Source organism: Quercus suber, unplaced genomic scaffold (genome assembly GCF_002906115.3).
Source record: "Quercus suber isolate HL8 unplaced genomic scaffold, Cork oak 2.0 scaffold_843, whole genome shotgun sequence".
In the NCBI taxonomy this organism is placed as follows: Eukaryota; Viridiplantae; Streptophyta; class Magnoliopsida; order Fagales; family Fagaceae; genus Quercus; species Quercus suber.
The window spans coordinates 81,128-102,538 of NW_027070273.1; the positions used below are offsets into that span (position 1 = coordinate 81,128).

Sequence of the window (21,411 nt, forward strand, 5' to 3'; positions counted from 1 at the left end):
ATCAGGTGTATTTTTAATCATAGGACCTATTTAAAGAATAAGTATAGATGATTTTATAAATCACCAAATAATAAATTGGACGTTTCTCTAAATTAGTTTGAAGGTACTTTTATCCTTTTAAAAGATTTAATCTTGCGCAACAATATGTATGGAATGGAGGCACTACTTGCTTACACGTGTATAAATCTAAAGATGTGTACATCTAAAGATAAGGGTATGTGAGTCCTACAATTAAGAAAGTGTATCTTATATTGTCTTATAAATAGCCACTTTCATGCTAGGAAATCTATCACAAGCAATCCATAAAAAGATGCTATGAGATACTTTTTCCACAAGTAGAAGGAGCATGTAGCTTTGTATACGGGTCAATGATATAACATTTTTCACAATTTATTGAAATGTCGAATTGTAATTTGATATAATGTTACTTTTATCACTTAAAACTAAACATAACATTACTTTTATGTTAATAACATGATTTTTATTTTTTACTATATATCAATTACAACATGATTTTTTTTTTTCTTTTTAATGAAAACAACATGATGTGTAATTACAAGAATTGGGACTAAATGATTTTTTTTTTCCTTCTGGGTCATAGAATTATTGTTTGGATGCCTATAAAGCCTCTTTTTTTTTTTCTTCACAACTTGCTAAAACAATCATATCACTTTATATGAATCATATTATTTACGGATGATAAGTTGTGATGGATTGCTATGACCTCACTTTAGATGAATCATGAATCCTAATAGTCAAGATTTTAAGATGATATAAGTTGCAATTGCTATAATATTGCTTTAGAATATACGAATCCTAAAATAGTGAAAAACAAAATTATGAAAATTTTAAGGTAACTGTAGATGAGACTTGAGAGTAGGGTGGAATTGAATTATTACAAAGTTGAGAGTTGATGTGCTGGGAAGATACTTGGAAATTAGCCAGAAGGAAGCTCGTAAAAATGGTCAAGTTTGGTAATCATGATAATGGCGACGTGGTCGCTTGAATGACCACGCACTTGCGTTGCGTGCATGAATTGCTCAAGCTACTTTCACCCAATAGTGTACCAACAGTTTAGTGTGTTCCGCCTTTAGTTTTTGGGGCTTTTTTACTCCACAGATGACGCACGAGCGGCACGTGCTCCAATTTAAACAATTTTCTTTACAATTAAAAACATAAATACCAACATAGATTTGACCAAAATTCCTTGAATCTAATCTGAACTTTTGTTTTTCCCAATTTTCATGTTAGTCGGCAAGGGAATAGAGTTACCCCACCTTAGTAGGCGTGCAAATTTATCTCTCAATTTATTGGTTTGAATGGAAGATGTATTACTAAACAGTAAAAATATACTTATAACCAATTTGACTTTACTTTCGTAACGAAGTTTATGTTTTTTTATTTTTATAGAAAATAATATATTATGTGATAGGAGTTTAAGTGATAATTTAATGGTAATGATATTTGTGGGAAGAATATATTAATAGAGAAAAATTATAGTCTTAGGCCTTAATTTTAAGTTAGTCTTGTATACTTGTTACTGTGTAAATGTGGGTTGTATCAAGTGTTTTACAGGTAGTAGAGTTAGTTAGTTGTTAGAATCAGTTGGGATAACTTAACTAACTGTATGTCTGTGTTCTATGTACATGTGGGTTGTATCAAGAGTGTTGTACAGGTAGTAGAGTGAGTTTTTATGGTTAGAATTAGTTGGGATAACTAACTAACTGTACAGGCCAACTGTGGTATAACTGATCGTGCCAACTATGTTTAGAAGAGTATTCCTTCTCTCACTCTCATTTCTTTCTATCTTAGGAGGTCAGATTCCCTTGAAGTAATCACTGCCATACTTCTTATAAAATTCCACCATATCCGTACTTTAGGATATATAGCTTAGAAACTTAACATATAGGCTGATTCCTAGTTTCCTTCAACTCTTATTAGGCCAAGTACTTGATGTCGATGAATTACACGAGGAAAAGAGAGAGAGAAATGCCTACCAACTACATAGAATTGGCCTGAGAAGAGTTGAGGAAAACCAAGAATTAACTCTCTGATTGTCATTGCATCATTTTTGTGATATACCACATGTCTGAGATTTAGACTCCACTTTCCACCCTCACTATTTACCTATTTCAAATATATATTATGTTGCGGTCCAAATAACAATTCATCTTAATCTCCATGTAATAGGTTTTGAGGTGATTTTTTTTTTTTTGAATAATTCAATAGTTACAACAATGGGGAGATTCGAACTTCAATTCTTCTTGCAAAAGAGATCATATAATATCATTAAACTACAAGATTTTTGGACGATTATTTCAAACCAAATTATTGGACATCTCTATCCATCATGTGCTAATGTGGAGAAAGTTTTCCTCTAAATTAGTTTGTAAGAAAAGTTATCTAATCCACTACTTGACAATTGATAAAACCATTTACTATTTTATGTGTATATTTAGCCACATTATCTATTTAATGAGTAATGTGGATAGTTATGCGAGCAATGGCCCACATAATAGACTAAAAGAGATTCCTCTAAGCGAAGAAAATTGTGCTCAAATAAAATTTACTCCAATTGAAGTTAAACCTTCGCCGTATATTATTATATTTTGGACATTCTATATTTATTTATAAATTATACCATTCAATGGAAAATAAACTTCTACTAAAAATAAAAATAAAAACTTATAAAAAGAGGGTGTCACTGTTATCTGTCAACTATTTGATGGCGTTGTCATATTTTTATTAACTATTCAGAAAAATTTTAGATAAGTAATAATCCAGTTGAGAGATATTAGTAAATATATATCTCAGTATATTTTACAAAAAATAGACTTGAATTCTCTAAATTTATAGGTAGATTACCCCTGTATATAATTTATCTTTTGATATTTATTTATTTATTTATTGCTGAGTATAGATGTGTGAGTATTTAGTTTTGTCGTTTCCACTCCGGATTTTCATCATTAATATTGAGAAGTTGCATGTTCATGTTGTTGCATTACAGAAACTTCCACCATTTCACGGTCAACAATATGCGCCTCTCTCTCTCTCTCACATGTGGGCTGTTGAATTTATTTGTAAATCTGATTTTGAATAGACCATTTAGTGGATGTGAAAATAACTCTTCCTATGAATGTCATTAATATCACCTTATTCAATTAATGATAATCAAATCACAAGAGGAGAAGGAGAATATGACCACGTATTTTATGATCCTACAAGTTTTTCCAGGAACTGGGGCATATGATTAATTATTAAACAGTCTTTTTTTTTTTTTTTTACTTTTTAAAATACATTCACTGACAACTAGAAAGTCTACCATAATAACACGTTTCTTGGTATATGGTACTCATGCTAGCAATAGGGTTATATACATATTATTGGTAACTCACATCACATTGCTTTATAATTCTATATATATATATATATAGAATTGTGATAAGACTAAATAACATAATATATAAAAATAAATTGGATTATAAGTTCTACCATGTCATATGAATATGATAACCTTTTTATTTTACTTTTTATTTTTATTTTTTTATCTTAACAGTCAATAATAAGGTCATACATGACAATAAATTTATCATATTTGCTAGTAACTTATATGATTATATCACATAAAACTATAATCCAGTAATTCTATTATTAGTAGATTATGGTTAGCTTATCTGATAAAGTTTTTGATGAATGAATTCTCAATTTGTAGTTCAATTTTCGCTTACGCTCAATAGCATATTCTTCAGAAACTAATACTATAAATTGAAACTCTATAAATAAATAAATAAAAAGTAATTCTATTGATATTATATTCTCAAAAAATTAGAGATTGAATAATCCATTAACACATGCGATTCCACCTTAAAAAACAACAAAGCTCATACGGCCAATTCCATGCATATCCTACCAATAAAAAGTTGAGGCTAATCTTGGTTAGTTCATCCACATCCAAGGCCTAAGATGGGGACAAAAGTAAACATGTTGGTACTACACTTGCCAATCCTCTACCTAAAAAAGGCAGGTCCACAAAGCTCTGATTTACTCAACCCCATCCCACTACTGTGATTTAACAAGTTGTCCATGAATGATTCCATCAGCTTATTTATTCAATCATTCATGGCTGACAATGACAATTATTGCCTTCATCGACCACACAATCTTGCGCATGCCACATGTCACTGCCACCATGGTCCTGTGACACGTTAAGGCCATGAAATTTTCACATCGGTGATATATTTCAACTTTATACAAATATGATATATAATGCGCAAACTATCCTAAACGAGTGTTTGAGGCATACAAATTATTGATTGTGATTAGAATAATATTAACTTTAATTTTATATGACAATTAAAAAAATATAGTTTTCAATGTAAATCTATTGACTTTATGGTAAGTGATGGTAAGAATAATATGACGAGTAATAATATTATTTTTATATGATTTCATTATAAATACAATTTTTATTATATCAACTAAACAATTAAGTAAAATGTTGTGATTTTTTTTTTTTTTTTTGTCGTGAATTTTATATATAGCTCTTCGCTCTGAGAAGAATGATGGTAAGACACATCACACACCAAATACTAAACCTAGTATGTTTTAACATCAATTATAAAACTTAAAAGATTGTTTGGCCTGTTACACGTTAGTGTTGATCCTCCAGGCAGGAATTGGGGATCTGAGAGGCTGGGATTAACACTTATCAGCTTACCAAACAGTGAATAAAATATAGTACCTAAAACTTAATACAATGTCAAGGAAAGTTAAAGGTCATCATCTTATATGAAGTCCATGTCTAAGAAAAAGGTATTTTTAAGAAATCCCGTATTTCCAAAACCATGTTTGGGTTTGGGAGAGAGGAGTAAGAAAAAAATTTTCAATCAATATATGTGAAGGGAGGGTTGAGTTCATGTTACATCCAATAACTTATTATTGAATTAATATTTTGAAAATCCAACCGTTGAATTACATGTTTTATATGTACTTCACATGCATGCCAATTTTCATATCAATCAGATGTTATTTACCATTTGATCCATAAACTCATTTTTTATGGATTATTTTAAACTACAAAAATTTAAATTTTAATAATTAATTGATGACATGACTATCAATCTTTGATCACCTTGAAATTTTGCAAGCATGGAGAATATACGAAGAATTAACGGTGAATTTGTCAAATATTCACGTCAAATTAAAAAATATTGAGTGGTGCAACTTGAACTATATATATATATATATACACCGCAATTTTTTTCAAATAATTCGCACAAAGTTTATTTAAAAAGATGGGAATTATACATGAGACATGTACTTGAATTATATACGTTGGACGGTTGGAGGGATACTAATTGAAAAAGGAAGGAGAATGCGCAAGCAAATGCCTAATCATTGTTTAAAGATGAATATTTATATATAGCTTCTAGTTTCTACTTTCTTCTTATTATTTTCTTCTTTTAAAAAAAAAAAAGAATCTACTCATTATCTCTTTCAAAATTCCTCCACTTCTATCAATATATGATATATTTTTCTATTCAAATTTTTTTTTTTTTTATAATGATTTTAGAAGTCGCGTATCCTTCTTTTTTTTTTTTTTTTTTTTTTTTTTTTTGTATTTTGTATTTTGTATTTTGAATAATTGTATTGCATTAAAATTCATTTTAACTTTTCTAAAATTTTATAAATAATTAAAAAAAAAAAAAAGCTCATTTTAAGTGTCTTGAATTTCTATTTCTTCTTTAGTTAAGACTTAAGAGTCTTCGACGTTAGAGGCCACTAAAAGTAAAATATCTTTGCAAGGCTTAGGATAGGAATAACATGTATGACTAAGTAATGAAACCGATATTTTCTTGAAAATAAGGAAATCAATCGTTGAAAAGTTATCCTTAACGTGGAACAAACACCAACCTGAGTCAACACGGTGCTTTTCCTTTTCTTGAAAAATTATCATTTGCATCTGTTTTTGTACCTTTTTCATAAAAAAATTTTTAATTAAAAAAGAATAAGTACGATCATGGAGCTAGTCATTTCCCACCCCACGGAATAATCCCTCTACATATATGACCCGAGAACCTAATTAAATATCAATAATAACTCAAATCCAAGCACTTATGACCAGAATGAAAGCAGACAATGAATGTCTATTTTATAGTGAAAAATTAATTTTCATGCATTTATTGTATTTGACAAGTGAAACAAATCAGCCTTATATATCTTATTCACACTATAAAAATGCAAATAGTTGTACTCTAAACTATTATGTTTTGTTCTACTAAAAAAAAATAAATAAAAAAAACCTATTATGTTTTGAGGTTCAAATGATACTCTAGTGGTAATGACATCCTCTCTTGCTAATTTAAATATGTGGTTGGAACTTCACCTCTCTACTCCCCCATTATCTACTTATCTATAAAGAACTATTAAGTTTCTATTTTGTTATTTTTTTTTAATAGCTAAAATGCACTTCTCATCTCTAAAATTAAGTGCAAATTTGATTTTCATCCATAAAAATTAATAAGTAACAATTTTGCACTTAAAATATCTAAAATAAACTCACCATTCCATTTATTTTTCATTAAATTTATTCTAAGTTACAATATCTTTTTGATATATCATAACACTACGTTTGTAGATTCCAATTAACTCAATTGGTAAAATCTCTGATCGTGAAATAAGAAATTTATAATTCAAACTCTGCCTATATCAAAACCTAATTGGTGTCTTGATCTGGTGATAATAATGAGTAATCATCATGGAATGGACATCATAGGTAGAAATTTTATCTTATCTATAAAAAAATTATAACAATGTTTTGTTTTCTACAGATGTAATCTATATAACAACAAACCAAAAAGATGAAATTCATATCTTATAAAAACTTCAAATAATTTAAATTTTTAAATGACAAAATTTTAAGAACGAAAAAGTATATTTTATTTTCACCTCTTTTTTGTTTGCCCCAAACATGGCTTAGCACACATTCTCATGGACCAATCGATAACAGGCTGATTTCCCCAGGCCTAATATCCCCATAATAAATTGGACTCATCAAACCCAATTCCGTTCTTTACAAAGCCCAATTATCCAAAGTTCAAAACAAATACCAGGTCACACCTATGACCCATTTAACTAACGAAAAAACCCAATACACTCTCCCTTGGCATAGATTATTTTTGTCAACTTATTTTACTGTTCAGTTTATTTTTCCTATTATTTATGAGTCCAACTGCACTTTTTGGTACTATTTATGAGTCTCACTATACTATTTCAACTAAATTTTACATTTATCTACAGTACTTTCAACAAAAATTTTTTTAATTTTAACAAAATAAGTAAATCTCAAACGGATCCTACATATGATAAGCAAAAACGAAGTACATGCATTTATTGTATTTGACAAGTGAAAAAAATCAGCCTTATATATCTTATTCACACTATAAAGATGCAAATAGTTGTACTCTAAACTATTATGTTTTGTTATTCTAAAAAAAAAAAAAAAAAACTATTATATTTTAAGGTTTAAATGATACTCTATTGTTAATGACATTCTTTTTTCTTAATCTAAATATTTGGTCGGAACTTCACCTCTCTACTCCCCCATTATCTACTTATCTAAAAAGAACTATTAATGTTTTTTTTTTTTTTTTTCAATGGCTAAAATATACTTCTCATCTCTAAAATTAAGTGCGAATTTGATTTTTATCCATAAAAATTAATAAGTAAAAATTTTGCACTTAAAATGTCTAAATTGTATTCACCATTCTATTTATTTTCCATTAAATTTATACTGAGTTACGATATCTTTTTAATGTATCATAACACTACGTTTGTAGATTCTAATTAACTTAATTAATAAAATCTCTAATCGTGAAATAATCTCTAATTGGTGTCATGATCTGATGATAATAATGAGCAATCATTATGAAGCGAACATCATAAGTTAAAATTCTATCTTCTTTATAAAAAAATTATAACAACACTCTGTTTGCTACACATGTAATCTATATAACAACAAACCAAAAAGATGAAATTCATATCTTATAAAACTTCAAATAATTAAAATTTGTAACATTTTAAGTAACAAAATTTTAAGAACGAAAAACTATATTTCATTTTCACCTCTTTTTTGTTTGTCCCAAACCTGGCTTAGCACCCATTCTCATGGACCAATCGATAGCAGGCTGATTTCCCCCACAACAAATTGGACTCATCAAACCCAATCCGTTCTAAACAAAGCCCAATTACCCAAAGTTCAAAACTAAAACCGGGTCACACCCATGACCCATTTACCCGACGACAAAACCCACTAAACCCTCCCTCGGCAACTCCAAAAAAAAAAAAAGCGAAAACGAAGTGCATGCTGACACACAAAGCACACAGTTGCCACTAAAAACCCAATCCCACCTGACAAATTCGCTTTTTTCAAATGGAATCTCTAACCTCTGCTTCCTCAACTTCCACGCTATTGTCGCTCCGATCTCAATTCTCAAAGCCCCGAACACCGTCGGTCGGTTTTACCCATCGGGTCAAGCCCAAGTTAGAGGTCCGGTGTGTCTTGGAAGCCATGAACAACGCCGGCGCCGCCGCGGAGAATGACAAGGAGGTGAAGCTGTGGGGTGGAAGGTTCGAGGAGAGTGTGACTGACTTGGTGGAGCGGTTCACTGAGTCGATATCTTTCGATAAGGAGCTTTACAAGCAAGATATCATGGGGAGTAGAGCCCACGCTTCCATGCTCGCCAAACAGGTTTTCCTCTTTTTCCTTTTTTTTTTTTTTTGGCGTCTGTTTGTTTCCTGAGAAAATGTCTTGTGGAAATGAGGAATTATGATTTTTGGAATGAGTGACACTTTGTTGAGTCTCAAAGTTGAGATTTTTTTTTTTTTTTGGCAAGAATATTCTTCAAAGTCATTGGAAGTATGTATACCTGTAGTGCATGTTCTATTATATGTGGAGTCTGTTTGTTTCCTGAGAAAATGTTTGATGGAAAAAAAGAAAGTGGAAATGAGGAATTGTGATTTTTGGAATGAGTGAGGTGATTTACATGTAGTACTGATACTTGGTTGAGTCTCAAAGTCAAGGTTTTTGATTTTTTCTTTTTGGGCACAACTATAGTGCATGTTCTATTTTTGTTGTAAAAATTTAAAATTCATAGACAGTGGGTGGTGATATGTATCATTTTGTTGTAGGGATTGATGAGTATGAGTGATAGGGATAGTATTCTTCAAGGTCTTGATGAGATCGAGAGGAGCATTGAGAATGGCGAATTTGTTTGGAGAACTGATAGGGAGGATGTGCACATGAACATTGAAGCAGCGCTTACTGATAAGATTGGTGAACCTGCCAAGAAACTCCACACTGCTCGGAGCCGAAACGATCAAGCCACGACAGACTTTCGCCTGTGGTGTCGTGATGCTATTGATAAGATTGTTGCACGCATCAGACATCTTCAGGTTTCAATGGTGATTTTGGCATTGAAGAACGAGGGACTTATCGTTCCCGGTTATACACATTTGCAAAGGGCGCAGCCTGTTTTGCTGCAACATCTTCTCTTAGCATATGTTGAGCAGGTTTGAATTTGATACATTTTTGCACTATCAAAGACGATATGGTTTACTGTTCATGTTCTAGCTGTGTTTATAGATGCTGGTTTTTCTGGACATTTTTCTAAAATCCTGTTTTTAATTAATAAGAATATATAATTAAAAAAAAAAAAGGTGAAAAGAATATAAGTGCACGAATGCTTGATACAAAATAATTTTGCTTAATTGGTACATTTCACACAATTCAGTGAATTTTGAACCCATGAACTCAACTCTACCACGCTCTTACGAAAGGAGGAGGTGCCATTTGAGTTAGAGCGCATTGGCATGCTTGATGCACAATTAAAGGATTCTATTCATTATGAAATGGCAAGACAGGCTTTTGGAAAAACAACCATAAGGGTACCGATCAAAAAAAAAAAAAAAAAAAACAACCATAAGGGTGGACTCTTAAGCCCCTCTAAACTTAACATTCTTTGATTGAAGCTCTTTGGTGTTTCCCATAATAATAATGCTAGGGACAACAATTTTTCACTACCTTTTTCATATTGTTATTTTAACCATGTATAAATTATTGATAATGTTATTTCTGGCATAATCATAGGAGTTGAAACATTTACTAAGATGTACTTCTTCCTTTTTTTTGAACTTGAAGAGACTTGGCCATAATGTTGTCTTGTAGCTTGAACGTGATGCTGGTCGGTTATTAGATTGCAGAGCTAGGCAGAATTTCTCCCCTTTAGGTGCATGTGCATTGGCTGGCACTGGCCTTCCCATTGATCGACTCATGACTTCAGATGCTTTGGGATTCACTGCTCCCATGAGGAACAGGTATTCCCTTGATAGTTTACTTCGTATGTGTCATAGGTGATAATTTTTGGTCCTGTGGCAACATGCAAAATGTTTTAACAGTTTGTGGTAGTATGTCTCTCACAGTCATCTGTTAATTTCAATCTCACATCATGTAATACAAATGCATATGCATGGTGATTGTTGTGTAATGATCTCAGCTTATCAATGCGGTAAACAGACTACAAGAAATTGCATATATCTAACGTTGGATTTTGTCTTTGGAGATCATGTTTGGTTTAAAGATGAATTTTGATGCTAATATACAAAATGAGACTGCAAACATATACCATATGGACAAGCAAATTTGTTTTCGAATGGTGCCTTAGAATTTGTTTTAGAATATCTATGATTTGACTCTGTCCCACATGATCAATTTGAAGAGCCTGGCAGTGATGGTTTCTTGTGTACTTGCATTCATCTGCTGGACATTTTTTCTTTGTATTTTACATACTTCTTGATATCTGGCATCCACAAATAACCGGTGACATTTTATATTTTGAGTAGTATTGATGCAGTTTCAGATCGAGATTTTGTGTTGGAGCTTCTTTCTGCTAATTCCATCACAGCCGTTCATCTTTCTCGGCTTGGTGAAGAATGGGTACTGTGGGCTTCAGAGGAGTTTGGATTTATTACACCAAGTGACTGTGTTTCTACTGGAAGTAGTATAATGCCTCAGAAGAAAAATCCAGATCCAATGGAACTTGTTCGTGGAAAATCTGCCAGAGTCATTGGAGACCTGGTTACTCTTCTCACGTTGTGCAAAGGGCTTCCTCTTGCTTACAATCGTGATTTGCAGGTAGAATGCTTTCATTTCTTCATTTGATGAGTGAAAAGAAAAGGAGAGGGGGTTGGGGGTCTATTTCAGCCTTCATGCATTGAAATTTGATAACCCACTTCATGTCTAGCTTACCTGCTTACTGGCATACATATGCATGCATGTAACAATGATTCATACACAAATCATACTTGCATGTATTATGTGTTAAATCTATAAATCTTTTGAAAGTTGTTGAAGATATTATAGATGCTTTACTTCTTTCAATAAAACCTGGTGCAGCTGTCTTGTTTGAGCCATGAATCTTCTGTAGGGCGGAGTCTGAAAAAGCTAGCTTACCTATTTATATACACTAATCCATATATTTTTTTTAATCCCATCAGTCTTTTAAATATGTGTTTTCCTTGACACAGGAAGATAAGGAACCTGCATTTGACAGTGTAAAGACAATTTTGGGGATGCTTGAGGTGTCTGCAGAGTTTGCTCAGAATATTACCTTCAATCAGGAGAGAATAAGAAAGGCTTTACCTGCTGGTCATCTTGATGCCACCACTCTTGCTGATTATCTTGTGAACAAGGTAAGCCGTGTATTTTGATAAACTTTTTCACCAATGGGCATAGTTCTTTGATTTTCAAATTTCCAGCATGAATAGAAATTTGGGGTGGCAAAATAAGCCCAAACCCATTTGTCCACCCAAACTCACCCACTCTAATTGAACCCAAACCCACCCAATTATTAGTTAGGTTAAATGGGCATCAACCCAATTAGACCTAGTGATTATTGGGTTTTAACTAAAAACCTTTAACCCAAAAACAATATACCCAAATTCAACCCAGCCCCTCTCATAAAAAAGAAAAAAAAGAAAGCAGTATAAGAACAATCAAAGTATAAATTTATATTTTTCCTAGGGATTATTTTCTCAGCAAACAATCATAGAAATCAAAACCCTACGAATCAAGCAAAAGTAGTATGAGTTTCTAGACTAGATAAGGTACCGTTCTTGACCAGCAGTGTCCCAGATCTGAGCCTTGACGGTGACCATGCCGACCTCGAACACCAAGTCTTTGCTGGTGGATCGGATCACGGTGATGGGACCACCACTTGAACAATGCACGGACCCGAATCCCGTCAAGCTCAGCGATCTTACCCGAAACAATCTTTCCCCTGACTGTCTTGGAATAGGTGGCGAGGTAGTTGTCCGGCGGGAGAGTGATCTTGCAGTCGCCGCCAAGCTAGATGGAGAAGTCTCCACCGAGCTTGACGGAGAAGTCGCCAGGGGTCTTGTTTATGGAGTAGCCATGGATTGAGGAGGGTAAGAATCCGACTGGGAAGCCGTAGTTGGTGAGCTCAGTGTGGGTATTTGTTGCACTGTTTGGTTGCCAAGAAAGTGAGAGAAAATAGAAAAGAAAAGAAAATATTTTTTTATTTGGATTTTTAATATAATTGCTGATGTGGATGTGCTTATGTGGAATTTTTTAATCCCAAGAATGGAGACTAGAGAGAGTGGAAAAGGGAATCGAAGAAAGTGTTGGGGTTTTCACTTTATTGGCATTTTGATAATTGGGTGAGTTGGGGTCTACCCATAATAATTGGGTTGGGTTGGATTTGGGTTAGAAGTAATTAGTTAAATGGGTTTTAATGGGTAAATGGGTTTTATATACCCAACCCAATTATGCCTACCCCAAACCCACCCATTTGACACCCTTGAAATGCAGCACTGAAACTGCCATGAAAGAAGTTCCACGGTTGATCCTAGTATGTTTTTGACACCCTTGGAATTGTTTATCTTAACCACCTAATTTATGCATCGCGCTGGGATAAAATATATTTCAACTTCAAGTTGGTTGACATTTCTAATATTCAAATGACCCATAAATTGCATGCAGAGATAGTGAGAGAGGAATTGCAGTTTATACTTGCACCTATAGATTTTTTAGATACCAAGCCCTCCTCTCTCTCTCTCTTTGGTTTCTCAAAAGTTGTTACTCATAGTTTATTTATTATTGTTATTTTCTTTCAGGGTGTTCCTTTCAGAACTTCTCATGACATAGTTGGAAAGTCTGTAGCCTTGTGCGTCTCAAAAGGCTGCCAGCTTCTGGACCTGCATCTAAATGAACTGAGGACTATAAGCCCAGTTTTCGATGAGGATGTATATGAGTTTCTTGGAGTAGAAAATGCAGTGAAGAAATTTAGCTCATATGGTTCCACAGGATCTGAGTGTGTTGCCAGTCAACTTGACTACTGGGTTACTAAACTTGAAATCAAATGAAGCTGACTCTGGGAGTAAGTGGTGCTAGAGATCACTTTGGGACTTAGGAATGGCGGTGCAGTGAGCATCGAAGACTTAGCAATAGGATTTGTGTTAGGCATCAAGATGCGAGTATCATCATAATGGGATGTTTTATCAGTGATATATAAACACTATTTTTAGATCAACAATAGAACCAACCCTTTGTTGTATGGAAAAAGTTCCTCATGAGTTATATAATAAATATTGTGCCTTTCAAATTAATCTATATTATACATTGGATGGGGAAAGTATGTGACCCCCCATCCCTGTGAATGTAATTAGAGAACACTATCTCATTCTGATGCTCATGCTGTGAACATTATCTCATTCTAATGCTCACATGCTCATGCGGTTTCCACCATCGTAAATGCTCATTGAGGGCAAATAAAAAAATGACTGAAATTTTGTCTCCCATTCTACTCCTCACCGGGACAACCAACTCTCTTCTCTGTAATATAGGGATCCTAGAGGTATGCAATTCAATCATATTAGCTAAATCAGGGTTTCTTGCTATGGACCCTCATAAATGGCACTGAGATCTCTATGTAGGTTTAAGTACAAGACCTAGAGAAATGATTATACAATTTTCAATTCATATGTTTTGGCCTGTTTCAATGTCCCGTACAAACTGAATTAGTTGGATTGAAATCTTTGACACGAAATTCTATATCCAATTATTTAGGAAAATTTTGAGAACCCATCACTCTTATCTGCTTTGATGGAGTTTAAATGTATACTTTTTAACTTCATTTCATACCAGCCGATGCTGAGTATGAGGGGCTTCTGACCAAACAATACTTTGAACTGAAATTTCTTAAGCTATAGCAATAAGCAACGGTTCACCTCAATTACGAAGACGACTGCAGGCTACAGAAGAAGATGAAAACCCAATTTTTCCTATAGAAATAAAAAATTCAACAGCACTCAAGCAACCAAGGTTGAGTATCAAATTATTACACCATATCAAATACACAACCCATTCTGTAAAAGATCCATCAATCTTCACTATAAAAAAAAAAAAATATCCACTCCTTATATTAGATCCATGTACTCTCAAAATTCAAATAGAAATTTTCACTTCAAGCTGATGGCATACATTTCAAACTTCTGTGTTGGTGTGAGTAATCTACGAAGAGGGGATTAAGGAATGATTGTCAAGTCAAAGGCAGCAGTTCTCTTTCTGATTCAATGCTCTAGCCTGCCGTACTAGATATCTTGAAGTAGGAAACACCAGCCACCTTACTAACAAACAAATTCATCAAGCTGATCAGAATTACTCTATATCAATGGTTGTTATTTGAGGACTGCTTGCTGCGCAGGCCCGGCTAATTTCAAAACAGTATCTGCTTGCATTTCACTTTTTATCTGCTTTTCTTGTGCCTTTGATATTTTCAGGAAGTGAGGAAGGTGGGTCTACGGTTACAACCTGAATTTCTGGTTTTCGCCCTTTCTTCTTCCGGCCAGGTTTTAAATCATCTGATTCAATCTGCAGGGATTCAAATTCTCAGTTAGCAAGCAAGGAGAAGTATGTAACAGTGTAGCACAAGATGGATCCCATCCAAAGTGCTAAAAGCAAAAAGAACAACACCAGCAAGCATTGAGTTACGAATGTCAGTTGCAATAAGGGGATTGCAGTCCCTAGAGAGTTTCAAAAGTTCTTATGAGACAATGCAGATAGCCAGGTGCCAGAACATATAAGGTGAGTAGACAGCAAAATATCATTTCCTAGCGTGTTTGGATGTGCTGAAAGCTTAATTGTTTAAAGGTTAAAGATAGCTGTAGCTAGAAAAAGTAAGAATTTTAAAAACTGTACATAAGCAAATCAGTTAAAAGGCTAAAAGAAAAGGCTAGTGCCAAACAGACATGCATATTTAAGTACTAAATATGGGAATGGCTTGGGTAAAAGATAAATTTGTGGGAAGAATCATACCAGCCTATTCCCAATGTCAGATAACGGTTGCTTTCTTGTCCTATGATTGCCGTTCATCTCAGCAGGCTTCTCGTCTAGTGCACGCTGAAGTAGCATTGCACCTTGTGAAGCAACTGTATTGGTCTTCTCTGCCTCAACAATCTCTGAACAATTCAGAACGCTTTCAGCCATCTCTGATTGTGGGGTGCTACTCAACTTGACTTGAACTGCTTCTCTATTGGTGCACTTAGAAAGTGCACAGCCACATGATTTTCCACAGCCAGCACCAGTAGATCTGCATCTACATTTCGTTGTCTTGCACAAAGATTTCTTGCTGCATGAGCAGCAAATCGTAACTGCATTTTTCTCCTTTGCAGCATTAGTGTCCCCAAAATGTTCCGATTCACATGTATCCAGGCTCTGAAAGAAATCTTCGCTACTCCCAGCAGAAAAGGAGGGTTGGCCCAAATTACCCTGATCATCAGATGTTTAAATATTTAAATATCATAGTCTAATACAAGTGAATTAATGTAGTATTTAATTTTGTATAATATGAATTTCTCGTACGTCAAAGCTTTATATGTGTTACAGCCAAATAAACTAACCTGTGATTTATCCCTATGAACAAATTCAGCCTTTTGAATTTGTAGTTGTCTAACCAAACCACTTAGGCTGACTATTTGTTCCTTCAGATCTTTTATATCTTCGTCCTGTTCTAAGCAATCAACTTCTTTCTCCTGTAATGGGCACCTTTAAAGTTCAAGAAGGAAAGGTTCATCAAAGGTTTTATAAGCATGGAATAGCCAAATAAACTGCCAGGGAAAAGAACACAGAACAATCCAGGAAGAAAAAATCAGCAACAAAGTTTCTCACCTAAGATTTTCTTGCTTCAGCAATTCTGATTCTTCCCTGAGCATTGCAACCTCCTCAGCCATCCTAGCCATCCCAGTCATGAAGTGAATAAAACAGGCATACCAGAAAAATGGTTCCACATGCAGCTTGAGATTGTTAAAAATAGAAGCTTTGATTAATTTTATTTTTCAAATTAACCTCTAGAAATGCATAAGTAGTACATAAAATTGCCCAGTTTTATCACCTTCAGTCTCCATGATACCCTACCATAAAAATTCAGGATGGTGGTATGGGAGGGAGATACAATACTCATATATATACCTCAAACAAAATGCTAAAAAAAGCATATGCAGTGAGACATATTTGATACTTAGCTAGGGATATACATGACTCTAACAAAAGATGCTCAAGAGATATAACTTGTTTTCCTTCAAGGCAATCAGAAATGTGAAATACAGTATGCATCCATGCTCCTCTCTGTTGGAAGAGTTAAAATTTTCAATAATAAAACTTAGTATCAACTACTTTTCCCTGTCAGCATCTAGACCAAATCCAGTCATTACAACAGATTATATTATAAGAAATAGAAACTTTTTAAGTAACATGCAAATTTGGTGGGATGGTGGGTATTGAACCCATGACTTAACTCTTTACTCTGTTCTTACAAGTTATAAGAGGTGCCAATGCACCATTTGAGTTAGAACAAAACTAAAACTACTAAACTAATGACATTCTGAGTTTATTCATACCAAGGACTGAACCTTTAGCAAAGAGAACATATGAAAGCACTATATTAGTATTAGTTCAACAGGGGTAAAGATACAAAGACTCACTCTTCCATTTGACGTTCATATTGAGAACATAACTCATGTAACCATGATGAGGCTTCAAACTCATGCTCAACACCCTGCAGGGCCAGCACCAACCATTTAAAGTGAGGTGAAATATAAGAACTCCCGTAAAAGAAACTGGAGACCATAAAGTCCCATGTACCAATCTAGGCATGGATTAAACCCAAATACAGATGATCTCATTCAGCACAGTCAGCAATTACACATGCATCCGTAGTATATAACTTTTTACTTTGGTCATTGCCTTTATGATTGAACTAAAAAATAGGAGTTCCCAGTGTTGTAAAGGTACAGTTTGCTCTTTATTTGCAAGACTGGACTGTCCAAAATAGAAGCACCATTTCAGATTTTGGTCTTGAAATTCTAATATGAAGGGGAAAAGACTTCTTGGTCAATTGGTAAAAAATGTCATGTAATCTTGAAGAATTTTAGTCTGTCAAATCAAACTATAGTATCAAAGTCAAGTAGCTAGAAATTTTGAATAGGAGCGCATGGAAGAAAAACAGACTGCATTCCAGCCATGATTTGTAGTTATTTGGCTTAGGGAGTACATACCTATTTCATGGGTTTTTTTTTTTCCCTATAATATATAAAATATATTAAGGTATTAATATTCCAAATAATTTAACCAAATTAACTTGCAAGTAAACACCCATGAAACGAATCCTTGCAAAAATGTCATCCCATAAGAAGCACAGCCAAATGGCACTTCACATATATCACCAAATAATTAACTGATTGTGTACACAGATTTTAAATAATCCTTCCAATTCCGTAACAAAATACCTGAACTCCAGGAGTTTTGCCAACCCTGGCACCTACACATAAGATTTAACCAAGACAAAGATAAACAGATGTCAGATTGTATTATAATGGTGGAAAACAAACAAGAAAAGAATGAAGCACTAGATCTCCCCACCAGTTGATCTGCGTGACAAAGCCTTTCGAGATTCTATCAGCTCTCTTAACCGTTTTGTGGCTGCAGATGCCTCTTCTGTCTTTCGTTGTAAGACCTGCACAAAAGGACCAAAGGTAGGAAAACAAATTTCCAGAAGGGACTCACTTCCCCTCCCCCACCCCTCCACATCCCCCCCCCCCCAAAAAAAAAATAGTAGGCTTATATCATCATAAAGAAAACAAGGCTTTACCATCTTTAGTCTCTGGTTCGAAGCTAATAGCTTTTGCATCTCATACGCATTCCTCCTTTTCTCCTTCCTAAGCTGTTGATGCAGATATTCCAAAGAAATCAAATATATTGACATAATGGAAATCCCAGAAAAAATGCCCACAATCATCCAGATGTTTCAACAGCAACCTTATGAAAGCAAAGCAAGTTACTAGCATAAAAGGTAATAAAAATTATTTGAGCGCATGTTCTCACACCATTGTATAATTTGCTCTAGCTTCAAATTTAATGGCTGTGTATGACCAAGTTTACACTTACTACCAAGACAACTTGGGCAATATGTATTTTGTCAACTAAGTCCAGTGCATACTCCATACAAGGAAATATAATAAAAAGACTTAACTGCATGATGTGTTAGACACTACCATGACAAATCCTGATATGATGACACATATTCAAAGCATGATCAAACAATGCATGCAAGTGATCTTTTTTCTATTGAGACTAAGTAGGATTCTATTATGTAATGTCAGTTGAAAGGGACTTTGATGGAGAAGATAATTCATATTGCGTTACGCCACCTTGAACATATTTTCATGTATTAGATATCCAAATTCTATACAATATTATAATCAATCAACATGTCATCACATTCAATGAATAATTCTTAAAATACAAGGTTTCATAATAAATCAAAAGTTTAAAACTCAAACAATTGTGAGTCAAAAACCAAAAGAAAAACATTAACCCAAAGGTTTGTTAGTAAAAATCAGAAAGCAAAAAAATAAATAATCAAGAAATGGTGCTAGATAAAGATTGGAACATCATGCAAGGTAAAGATCATGATTAGAGCCTTTATTGGACTTCATAACAAAATATTTTCATATTTCAGTAAGGCTATATTTATAGAAAAATAAATGAATAAGATGAAACCAAATATGTGTAGAAAGACATCATCCTGAACAACCTAAACATAACAAACTAAAACATTAAATCTTGGACAGCCTGAGGAGGAGAAGGCAAATTCAAAGCATAAATTTAAGACCAGTGCATAAGAATCAAACGAAGATCCCCAAAGATTTCTTTTTCAACTTAACTATGGTGCCAATCTTTGAAATTCAATCTTAAGAAAACGATTAAATGATGCTGAATCCTGTAGTAATGCATATACCTGAAGAACTTCTTTTTCCAGTGAAGCCTTGCTTAATCTAAACTGCACAGACTCTAGCTTGTTCTTACAATGTAGTTGAACCTAGATATTAAGAAAGTGTTAATACTGGAAACCATGAAATGAACAGTTTATATAGACAAGCTCGTCTACAACAATACAGCACCTTCTGAGCCTTTAAACTCTGAATCTCAAACTGCAACCTTCTTGTTGCTTCGTCGCCTTTTGGCCTTTTAGTTGAGAGTTGAGACTGAACATGTTGTTTCTTCTTCAACTCTGTAACCTGCAAAAGCAGAATATGGTTTCACAACATGCAATGATGTTGTTATTAAAACATGTTATCACTATGCAAATAAAAATTAACCTGTTCTTCAAGGACATTCAGCTTTTGCAGATAATCCACTTTAAGCTTTTCAACACTACCATTAGAAGCAGGTGAAAGTGAACCATTTGCTACTTTTCCCCTTAGTTCCTCAATCTCCTTCTGCCAATTTTGATCAAAATTTCAGTAAGGAAGCAATACTGAAATACTCTTCCAAAGTTTTTGTTAGAATAATGGAAAAAAATAATTGAACTCACCATATTCTAATGGTTTAAACTTTTAGGACATGCGGTACTTTGTCGTGTTGTTAGAGTAGGTAGTCCTAAGTTCAACCTTATACCCATTTTACCTCCCACTTAGAAAGTTAAAATATCTCACGCGTCCTATTTATTAAGGGGGAATCTGGACTCACACGTGAGGGTAATATTAGAATAATGGTTCAAATTTCATCATTTCTTAACAACTTAAACTTTTAGAAGAACCAATAATTTATCAGTTTTCTCCGAAAACACACTTGCATTTAGGGAAATTTTTTTTTCAAAGAGCTTATCCTTGTTTATAACTTTCTCTCATCAAATAAACCCTATTTAGTTCTAGTGTTCTACACTCCTAATATCCAAATATCTGAAAATCAGGATTTCGATCATTTCTGCACACAATCTCAGCTACCAAAGCAATATCAGATTCAACCTAACAGAGTTTCTTTGTTAACTCAAAGTCCCTGTGAATGAAAATTTTCAAGTAATTCCTATAGCCCAATCAAGTTAAACTTCCAGATGAAAATAAAATTCCTAGAAAAAGACTCAAAAGTCAAACACACTTTGGCACCTACTCTTAGACATTTCCTACATTTTCTCATCATCCAAACAGACTCGTAACAAACACAAAACCAAAAATAACACACAATCACATTCTCGGCAACCAAACAGACACTACAGAGCACAGCCGATGACCTTGAAAATCAGACAATCACTCATCCAAACTAATAACAAAATATTTAAAAAAAATAAAAAAAAAAAAAACAAAAACAGAAAAACCNTCAAGCACTTAACTACCCAATTTCGTGCAGCCAAGGAGATCTTCTCCTTTTTTTTTTTTTTTTTTTTCATTTACAATCTATGCCCAGGGCGTTTATTAAATTCGCCACAGAAATCTAAGTAAAAAATCTCAAAAAAACGAGATTGGGTGAACTATCATAAAAAATGCTTTAACATTCAAATTAAAAAAAATTTAAAATTGATTGGAATTGGATGATCAAGGACAAAACCTTTGCTCCAGTATGTGAAGAATTAGTAGAAGACGATCACAGCTATATTGTCGTTCCATCATCATCATTGGAAAAGCTATATTTTTTATTACGAGATTTCAAAATTCAAATTAAAGAAAATTACAAACTTGGTCTATAGCTTGAAAATTGTTCAATCTATTTAGGGTAAAAATAAAACACTAGTGGTGAATTAATCTTTCAAAGATTTCCTTCAGAAGGATGAAACAAGATAAAGAATTTCATAAAATTAAAGACAAAACTCAGCTGACCCAAGAACCAAACATTCCTACAATAACAACAACCAATTACATCATCAAGCATACAAAATCTTCAAAGCCCCCAAATGAACCACAACCTACCCTGCCGAAGCCAAATCCCCAACTGGTGGTTTGTCAAACCTCTGCATGTGGTCGTTGATGAAAACCTAGCCACCACTGTCGCCTTAAGTCTCTGTT

At 33.7% G+C, this 21,411-nt stretch overlaps 2 protein-coding genes across 2 annotated transcripts; one reads left to right on the top strand and one right to left on the bottom strand.

Annotated features, from left to right (window-relative positions):
* Positions 1–8,345: 8,345 nt before the first annotated feature.
* On the top strand, positions 8,346–13,683 carry LOC112022135 (argininosuccinate lyase, chloroplastic). The gene is made up of 6 exons (XM_024054710.2): positions 8,346–8,749; positions 9,190–9,570; positions 10,226–10,374; positions 10,900–11,191; positions 11,584–11,748; positions 13,192–13,683. Exons 1-6 carry the CDS (start codon positions 8,432–8,434, stop codon positions 13,438–13,440), a joined length of 1,554 nt encoding a protein of 517 aa, XP_023910478.1. The 5' UTR covers positions 8,346–8,431; the 3' UTR covers positions 13,441–13,683.
* Positions 13,684–14,329: 646 nt separating this feature from the next.
* Positions 14,330–20,209, bottom strand: LOC112013064 (kinesin-like protein KIN-4C). Its single transcript, XM_065767746.1, has 12 exons — positions 20,204–20,209; positions 19,732–19,851; positions 19,534–19,650; positions 19,371–19,451; positions 18,222–18,293; positions 17,993–18,086; positions 17,860–17,891; positions 17,056–17,129; positions 16,244–16,306; positions 15,976–16,120; positions 15,392–15,844; positions 14,330–14,947 (listed from the first exon to the last, which is right to left on the bottom strand). Exons 1-12 carry the CDS (start codon positions 20,207–20,209, stop codon positions 14,816–14,818), a joined length of 1,389 nt encoding a protein of 462 aa, XP_065623818.1. The 3' UTR covers positions 14,330–14,815.
* Positions 20,210–21,411: the final 1,202 nt, after the last annotated feature.

What these genes read in the sequence shown, in the direction of transcription:
- LOC112013064 (XM_065767746.1), bottom strand. An exon ending in TGAATGTCCTTGAAGAACAG is followed by an intron (nt 19,651 to 19,731) that starts GTTAATTTTTAT and finishes CTGCTTTTGCAG; the next exon opens with GTTACAGAGTTGAAGAAGAA. An exon ending in CTGAAGCAAGAAAATCTTAG is followed by an intron (nt 16,121 to 16,243) that starts GTGAGAAACTTT and finishes TGAACTTTAAAG; the next exon opens with GTGCCCATTACAGGAGAAAG.
- LOC112022135 (XM_024054710.2), top strand. Translation starts at nt 8,432, where the DNA reads ATGGAATCTCTAACCTCTGCTTCCTCAACTTCCACGCTATTGTCGCTC. An exon ending in CTTCCATGCTCGCCAAACAG is followed by an intron (nt 8,750 to 9,189) that starts GTTTTCCTCTTT and finishes ATTTTGTTGTAG; the next exon opens with GGATTGATGAGTATGAGTGA. An exon ending in ACTGCTCCCATGAGGAACAG is followed by an intron (nt 10,375 to 10,899) that starts GTATTCCCTTGA and finishes TATTTTGAGTAG; the next exon opens with TATTGATGCAGTTTCAGATC.